This window comes from Anser anser (assembly GCF_964211835.1).
Source record: "Anser anser genome assembly, chromosome: 7".
NCBI classification, from domain to species: domain Eukaryota; kingdom Metazoa; phylum Chordata; class Aves; order Anseriformes; family Anatidae; genus Anser; species Anser anser.
In genome coordinates, this window is record NC_139727.1 from 22,117,443 (window position 1) to 22,126,727 (window position 9,285).

The 9,285-nt window shown below is 40.0% G+C and overlaps 1 protein-coding gene across 1 annotated transcript; it reads left to right on the plus strand.

The window, feature by feature from the left end:
* Positions 1–2,101: 2,101 nt before the first annotated feature.
* Positions 2,102–6,272, plus strand: LOC310902626 (beta-microseminoprotein-like). The gene is made up of 4 exons (XM_083844471.1): positions 2,102–2,240; positions 4,179–4,287; positions 4,969–5,074; positions 5,790–6,272. Exons 1-4 carry the CDS (start codon positions 2,232–2,234, stop codon positions 5,917–5,919), a joined length of 354 nt encoding a protein of 117 aa, XP_083700597.1. The 5' UTR covers positions 2,102–2,231; the 3' UTR covers positions 5,920–6,272.
* The last annotated feature ends 3,013 nt before the right edge of the window (positions 6,273–9,285 follow it).

Genomic DNA, 9,285 nt, shown 5'->3' on the forward strand with positions numbered 1-9,285 from the left:
GTCCCTGCTGCATTCCGAAGAAAGCTGCTTGCAAGAGCCTCTCTCCATTCCTGGCATAGCTTGTGCCTAAAAATCAGGGAAGGGCCCTGCAATGGGGACGGCTGGGCGGTCCGTGCTTGTCTGAAAGGTTGACAGAGAGTGCACACACCCGTTGGTTGGATTTGTGTTTTTTGGAGCTAGAGTAATAAACACATTCTCTGTCACTCAGCACCAAACTAGCAAGTTTAATGGGTCCTGGGTGTAACAGATTCCAGGGGTCTCACTCCAGCACACCTGCATCACAATTTGCAGTGTGTCTGGCGGTGAGTTTTGTTCACATACAAAACCTGCTGCAGGTCACCCATCAAGCAAAATGTTGCGTGCAAGCTTCCACACCATGGAAGGAGAAAAAATATAAATGACTCGGTAACACTAACAGAATCAAGATGATATGATTTGATAGTCCTTTTCTTATGAACTGTCACAGAATACTTGCTCCTTTACCTTTGTACCTCCCACAGCCTTCTCAGCCAAGGTGAAATAGTTACTTACCCACCACGTAGAAGTTGCAAAGTACAGGCAAGCAAAACAAGTACCTGTCTTCAGCCATCTCAGACGTAAGCAATTAGGTCAGGCAGCATAGCGACAGGACAATGGAAGTGAGAGTGTGAACTCTCTCCATTCTCACTGTAACCAACACAAAAGAAGGCGTTGGCCAAGGATCAGGATATATAACTGTGTTAACCTACCGAGTGTTTTATTTCCTTTAATAGAACAATGCATCTGGTCTGGAATACATTCTCTGAAAAACTATCCCAAACCGCAATGACACCGTGAAATTGGTTTCAGATATGTTTGTGACACATCCAAAGGGGATATTTGTACTCTGCTGATGTCAGTAAAGAAATTTCCAGTGCCTATACTCATAGACTAACATGTTCTGTTGATTTATTAGTGATTAGAGCTCAAGGGCGTTAACCATGTGGCTGCGGTACTAGCCATTTCATGACAGTGCATACATTGACATTGCCAAATCCAACTTACTAATTAAAAGCTGATTCTGGGCAGTTTTATCAAACCTAAGAATACCTGAAAACTCTTTATCTCTTTTCTCCCATTCTGAAGAAAGGTCTGGTAACTAAAGAAAAGCACACACCCCCTCCCCTCCCTGGCTCGGAAGGGGAAAAAAAAAAAAAAAAGTTACAAAAACAGTCTTCTTATGCTGTGGTGACAATTTACCCAGCTTATGGAGCTGAAAGCCAGCTAAGGCTGCCCCTATGAGTTGTCACACTGTGACATGCACTGCAATAATGCTGGCTTTCTCAAATGGGTAACCTGAGTGAGCTCTCAACTCTGGAGTTTGAGTAGAGGTGGAGTAGTCACCCCAGCCCGGAGTTAACCTCAACTGTCAAATCCACACGATGAGGCAAAAGTTAGGCAGCCAGACTAGCTGAAGTATTGCAAATTGGGTAGCTCTGGTAACAAGTCTTCCCCTTGCTACCAGAGCTACACAATTTGCAATACCTGAATGAACTAAATCAAAACTAAGCAAAAGGGATCTGTTCTTGACTCCTTCGCTATCAAATTACTGTCCTAAGCATTTGGAAAGAGTGTCTGTCCTGACACTGCCTCCCGCACACACAGAGGGCCTCAGCACTTGGGTCTTCTAAATGATGGAAGACTAAATACTGAAGAAAATAGTCATCTAGCACCATTTTTTTAAGGGCTCACAGATGCCAGTGACTCTTCACAGAAAACCATCTTTCCACATAACCCTTCCAACCACCACTCCTTTTCCACAAGAGCCTTCCTTCACCTGATGAAGGAGAAAGATGAAAAATTGCTCAAAATTTGTCTCTTAAAATCTAGATGGTTCAAATTAAGCATGCAAATCTTGGTGTGAGCAAGAACCACAACCACACAGTCCCTGATGTTTTTTTCAGTCCATTAAATATTCCTCTCAGGCTTGAAATTCCTTCTGAAGTACCTCCCATAGCTCCCTTCTAAATGTGGAGTGGAACAAAAGCCACACCTATTTCTTCAGTGCCTTTCAGAACCAAACCTTCCTGTGTATAATTGGCTCATTTTAATAATCTTCACTGCATGAGGTCATTTTGCAGAAACCTCATTGGAGTTATTCATGTATGTTCAGTTTGCTCAAGAACTGGTATCAGAAGTTTCCTCTCTATATAAGTTTGTGGACAAGATGAACTTCCTTCAGGCTGGCTCCTTACCAGAAACCTCATAATTCTATGAGAATGGTGAGTCCTTCCATCTTATGTTGTAAATTACAATGTTATATTGCTACAGGTTTTAAAAGAGGTTCTGCTGGGTTTTTCTGAGTACTCAGAATTCTAAGTAACTCAGAGAAAGTAGAAACTGTGTTTTAAGAACAAAAGTCAGACAGATAAGGACAGGCAGGTAAGAACCCTGGGTAAAAGATTCCAGGATTTACAAGGACGATGTCATCTAATAGGACTCCAGTTGAAGAGTTGAAGGTTTTTATTATAACATTCTGTTTCCAATTCCTGTAATGTTTGGACGTAATCACTTTTCTGGCAGAAAGCAACTGTTTTGCTTTCCTCAACCTAGCACTGGCCTTCATTTTCATGAAAAGTTTGGGTAACATATGAGTGTTTAGTTAAACTCAAAAAATGTTATCTTTATTTTTAGTCATTTTTCAGCTCAAATATATTTGAATTCTCCCCACAAAAAATAACTCATCTCAGTAAGTACTAGAATCTTGTTTTCTTCTTTGAAGAAATCAAAATATTTGAGTGAGTTATGCTTAAAATCTTGATCCAACACCTACTGCTTAGTATGACTGCTCCCAGCTCTATCGTGTACTTATAGGCCTAGCAGACTGATTCATCCAACTAGTACCATTCCTGCAGGGTTCTGCAAATCTGTACCAAAATACTGCTTTCTGGGGCCAGACCATAAATGACATCTACATCATCATCTTTCAGCTTATTTTTCTTTGTAATTGTTTCCTGTTTCAAGTCTATCTGATCCCTTCCATGACAGAGTTTGGTCCACAGGGAAAGCTAGATATAAGTACAGATTATGAACACAGAGGACATGTTAATACCTTGTACTTGACTTGCTTAAGGTGACCAGATGTTCATACCTATGTGTCACTGCAAATGTTATGGAAACGATCACAAGATTTGCATGACTTAAATAACTATTGTCTTTGGGGATTTCCTGTTCTCTAAAGAAATCCCTTGTTTTCAGTGCTCAGATTGGTTTATTTTCTTTAACTTGTCCCTCCACTTGTTAAACAAGCTGGTGATTTTTAACCTCATCTCTGCAAAATTAAATGCTTGTTTATCCCTCCTTCTATCTCTAAGGTAAGACTTTTTTTTCTAAGAAGTCATCAGTTCTACTCTGACAGAGAGAGAGAGAGAGACACGTTGCTTATTTCTTGTCTATCTTTCCTCTCTTACCAACATTTTAAACTCGTCACAGATAATTCCATCCCAGCACTTATTTCTCTCATGGCCTCACTGAATGCCATTCAAACATTTCAACCTAACATTGAAGGATGAGGGACTAGCTGGGGAATTTAAGCTAAACTTTGTCAACAGATTTTTCTGAAAGTTTATAGAATATAGAATTATCTAGGTTGGAAGGGACACCTGCAGGTCATTTAGTCTAAACTCCTGCTTAAAACAGGGCCAAATCTTGAAGGTTTAACTTAACTAAAGTTCTTCAGCTTATTCCTTCAATATTAGGTTGAAACATCCACTCAGTTCTTCAGACTCCAGTGAAGAAGGTTTTTGGTGTTTTGCCTTTTTTTTTTTTTTTTAAACTATGCAGTTAGTGGTAGAGACAGTTGATGACCAATCTGATGGAGAAAATAATGACAAGAAAAATGAATCTGGATGGGGAAGGAGTAAAATACATTCCCTATTCAGGTTACTTTCACAGACAGTGTCTGGATCTACCAATCCTGTATCAGGCAGTGCCTGATTTTAACACCTTGGAAACACAGACTCCTTCTTCTCAAATGATGCTCTGCTTCTTCTAAATGGCTTGGTATTCCTGACTGTATGTTAAAGCGTATAAAATGCAAAAGATAATTAAATTTTGGTTCAAAACCACAATATATTTTCCTATTTCTAACAATAGTATTTACCATCAGGAAGTTTTAATATATACTGAAGTATTCACAATAATTCTGCTTTCTTGTTCAGAAAACCTTCTTGGCCTGCCTTCTTGTTCTTTCTGTTAGCGTGGCAGTGTCCAATGCTGCTTGTTACTTTCAACCATTCAAGCCAGTGAATCCTGGTGATGAGATCAAAGGTGAGAAGTCAATTGTCCTCAACTTGACACACACTACCACAAGTACTGCCTGATTTGATTTATCCAGTCAGCACATTTCATCACAATTTAGAAATAATTGGAAAGAGTGGAGAGGAACCACTGTGAAATGGGGAAAATGGGGTATGGAGAGTAGTGGATTTATAATATGCTATAAAAGAGGAAAGTTTGTCTAAGAAGCATGACGCAGGCCAAATTACACATGGATTTTGTCCAGGGAAGTAGCATAGGCTTAGTTTGTTCACCTGTACGAAGTCATACTTTTTTTTTTTCTATGAGTGCTGCTACCGGAAAATAAGTGTTTAAAAGCAGTATGCAATTATTTGGACACACTATTGTGGTTTAGCCTAGCAGGCAGCTAAGCATCACACAGCTGTTCACTCCCTTCCTGGGATGGGGGAAGTAACCAGGGGAAAAAAAAAATTGTAAAAGCTCATGGGTTGAGATAAAGAAAGTTTGATAAGTTTTGGAAGTTTGTTGTTCAGTTGAGAACAACAAGAAACAGAGCAGATGAGGACATCCTTTTCCATGCCACTACTATAGTAGTGGTCCTGCTACGTTAATGAAAAAAGCCAGCAGATTTCCTATATGCTTTGTGCAGGCAATAGCAATGTTAGTGCAACGTGTCTGACACTAACAGGTGCTTGTGTACTACATTTTCAGGCTGCTATGACTCAGAGGGAGAGCTGCATGAATTTGGTTCCGAGTGGAAGACTGCGAACTGCCTTGAGTGCTCCTGTTTCAGGGATGGAATCAGCTGCTGCTCCACGTGAGTTCAGAGCAGCAGTGGGGTTTCATCTGCTGCCACAGCACAGCACAAAGCACTTCCCTTCACACAGGGGTCCCTGAGAAATCACCATGACTCTTCTCTCACTCCTTTCATATCACAAAGTAATGCATTAACCCAACACCATCACTAAGCATGCAAGAAGTTCCTCTAAAAAACAAAACTCATGTTTAAAAAATAGTCCTTGTTTAAAAAAAAAAGTGAATTTTTCGTGGGGCTAAAGTTTCAGGTAAGAAACTGATTCATGAGAGAACATTTAGCTGCTTAAGAATTTTCTACTGCTGCTAATCCAGATCTTTCCCAAGCCACACATTGCTCCTCCTTTCTCTCTGAGGGACAGCCTGGGATACACTGGCTTGCCTGTAGTTTTTACTGTAGTGACACCTAACCACTCATGCAATTCTTGTTCCATATCATGGCTAAATAGAAAAGGCAATGATATTGTTGATAGTGGAGCAACAAATAAACACAAACATCCCTTGGTCATAAATCAGATCAGTAAGCTACAACTCTCTCTTCATCCTGTTTAAGCAGCAGGGTAAGTCACCTTTGATCTGGGAGCTTCACATGAGCTCCTTTTTCTGCCCCTAAACACTGCCTCAGTATAGTGTCTTCATATTAGAAGTGTGTAGATACAATCTCAAATGGAAGCTGTTTTTTTCTAGGTCTCATCACCTATTCCTTTTTCCAATGACAGCTATTCAACACCAGTTGGTTATGATGAAGAGAAATGTGTAAGCATTTTCAACAAGGAGACCTGCACTTATGAAGTAGTGGAGAAAAACGATCACTCAAAAACATGCCCGGTATACGGGATGGTGGGCTAACACAAAAGAGTTCTGGATTTGGGCTCTTTTTTTTTTTTTCCCCATTTCAAGGCTTCTTTCTCATAAATTCAAAAACACTGAAAAATGCAGCCATCAAGTGAAATCTACTCAAAAACTTCCTAAGTGATAAAATTGAGTATGTATGCACAAAAGACTTCCTCAGTTTCTCTGCCTTCCTCTTCTCCATGCAGTTAGAATTTATACCTTCCTTGACATCTGAAATTAAAGCTGACTTTAAGTATCATCAGTAGCTGCTAATTTTACTTCTCCCTTCAAACTTCAGTGTCAAGGAGTATGTTATCTTCACACAGCTGTATCTTAAAGCTAAAAATAAAATCAGATGAAGCACCAAACATTCATGTGACTTTTTTTTTTTGAGGAAGAAAACCTAAGCAATGAAAAGCAGCTTAGAGGTCTTTCTGAACACTTTTCTAGGACAATGTCTCATATGACGATCATTTATCCTACTTGGCTCCCTGAAGCCTGCCCAACCTATGGACTTCAAGATCCGACACCTACCCAGTATTGTATGTCTACAACACTGCAAACCCAGTCCTCAGCCAAGGGTCTGATTAATCTTTAAAAGATTCAACTTGAGCCCCATCCACAGGAGGAACCAGTCTTCTTACCAGGTTTGTCCTTGCAGTATGAAGTGGCCTTTACCTCAAACTTCAGCTCACTAATTGCTTTAATTGTGCAAGTGCAGGCTACTGGTTTCCTGCCTGCCTGCCTGACTCCGGCACCCAGATTTTGTTTTCCAACAGTCTGGGCTCCAACTCACTCTGCTAGATGGCTAGCCCCAGCCCCTTCAGCACCTGCCAAGGATACTGAAGTTGGGCCAGAACCATTTCGGAACCGCACCCGCAGTCTTACACGTGCAATCACAATTCAGCTACCACAAACCCCATGCTTCTGTTTCTCAGGGAAACTTTGGCCAATAGTGTGACTGCAAGGAGTGATACCAGCTCCCCTTTTCTGTTTCTGCTTCCCACTCTCTCAGCTGCTTGAAAAGCTCAGAACTTCCCATCCACAAAATAATCTATCAGCATTCAGTGGCAATGCTTGGAAGACACTAGCCCCAATAGCATGAGAGTCATGAGCCAGTTTACCTCCCTTTGTTCACCTGTGCTAAGAGAAAGCATATCTGAAGGCATCTTCTAATGACACGGTGTCCAGTACAGACCCCAACACTTTAGGTTTGAGTCTGGAGGACCCAGAAAAGGATACTAAAAGAACTACTGCACCATGGATATTGTAGGGTTGCTCTTTGTAGTTTCATCCAGAGGAGATGACACAGGAAAGGTAGCAGCATGGACATCTTTCTGTCTGCAAGAGACTTCCAGATTGAGTTGTAAGGCATGTCCATAGAGAACATCAAGTTTCGAGTAAGCTGTGACCAAAGATTTAATTTCCTTTTTAATGCTAATGACTTATGTACCCAAACTCCAGAAAAGCCAGCCTTACCAATACTCCTACTGGATTCAAACCAATTTAACCATATTTTAAATGCACTCAAGCACTTTTCTCTAGCATCTGGCAATTTTTGTTTTATGTGGATCTACCCTGTATACTATGCAAAAATAACAAAGAGTCATGTCTAAACCAAAGTATCTCCAGGGAGCTGTCTGTTCTCCTCTTGTCTGCTCAAAGCTTCAGCATGGGAAAGGATAATGTTACCTATCACATCTAGTTTCAGAACACCAGAAGCACAGCAGAAACTTGGCTGCCTTCTGTAGCAAGGAACCTAGCTGTGGTAGGATGACAAAACCTTCCAAACAGAGAGCAGACAGCATAAAACCTCTGCTCCTCCCACTTCTGCCAAGTAATGTTTTTGTCTTGTAATTTCTCTACTTCAATGCACACAACTACAGTCCCCTACAAAGAATACATTCCCAGTCCCAGCCTTCAAGCTTTAGGTGATAACACCACTAGCTCCACGTAGAGTAAAGGAAACATTTGCATAAGAGTTTCCCATTATCCTGACATATAAAAAGTTTAAAAGAGACTCTGCAGAACCTTGAGAGTCCAAGCACGGCCCCAGGCAGAGTGAAGAGACTACATGCTCTCTTCTACACCCATTACTATCTTCCTACCTGGAAGAATAGAACACTTCCACTAGCCTCACTAGAAAAAGAAATGAAATTTCAGGCGGCTGATCCTGATCCCTCTAATCCCAGTAATTCTTTCTGAGGTAAGACTTTTAAATACCAATAAGATGTTCTTGCCCTAAAACTGAAACATTACGCTTACCCTTCCAAATATGTTTGAACATAACAACAGAACACACATGCCATAATCTGATGGAAATTTTCCAATTAAGGAGTGTTAATCAGTTAAATCCTATTTGTTTTTACACCTATCTGTGTATCGTTGCCATTAATATTTTTACAAGCCTTAAAAATCCAATTTAAACAGTCATAAATAAGGCGTGTACATATCTTATTTACATTACAAGCTAGAAATTTCCTGCTCATATTCTGCTTTGTGCTGCTTTAAGATATTGTTAAGCATGTTCACTTTGGTTTTAATTAATGCTTCTGTTGGTATGCAGGAAAGTTTGCCTTGGCACCTTCTGAAAGCCTGAAAGTTTGTTCAAATCTATTGTTGTGTTCATGTTTCACTAAGCCAAGCTGTGGTTTATTTTAGGGCAAACTAATGGGCTTTATAATAGTAATTCATATGAAACTCCAGAACCCAAGTCATATGACCGATCAAAAACACTCAGTAAGACTGAGTTACTTTAACATTTATCCCCCACATCCAAATTCTTCAACATTTCATTTCTTACAGCATGCAGTTCTCAGCCACTAACATGTTTTTTTTTACACATCATGATTGCAGCGCTCTTGCATAATCATTACTTCTGGTAGATCTCCGTTATAGAGCACTGATGAACTGCAGTCCTTTACCACCATGAAATCAGCCTCCAAGAACAGCCTCCTATTTTTCCCTCTCTGTAAGTCCAGAGAGGTCTCCCATTTCTATCTTAGCCCGCCAAAGACAAGAAATATACCAAAGCAAGCAGTTTTGTTTTACTGATAAATATAATGGCTGAGAAATCCTTTAGATATCTCAATTCAGATAGGATTATTTGACCTCTTAAAGGCTTCTTTTTTCCCCTTCCATCTCAGTTGTTTCTTCCCCTTTCTAGTATTCAGCTGTGTAAGGCAGGCTATTGAACAAGTTAATTCAAAACAGTATTAGTATTATTCCCTAATATTAACAGCAAATGATAAAAATAAGTTAACTAAGAGATCAGTTCTGAAAGATTGTGTTCTGAAAGGAACATTTGTGAGCATAACACCTAGAAATCCATTATCTAGTTTGGCTACATTGCTTGCATCAGGCCTATGTTTTTAGAATATA

What these genes read in the sequence shown, in the direction of transcription:
- LOC310902626 (XM_083844471.1), top strand. An exon ending in TCCTGGTGATGAGATCAAAG is followed by an intron (nt 4,288 to 4,968) that starts GTGAGAAGTCAA and finishes CTACATTTTCAG; the next exon opens with GCTGCTATGACTCAGAGGGA. An exon ending in GGAATCAGCTGCTGCTCCAC is followed by an intron (nt 5,075 to 5,789) that starts GTGAGTTCAGAG and finishes TTCCAATGACAG; the next exon opens with CTATTCAACACCAGTTGGTT.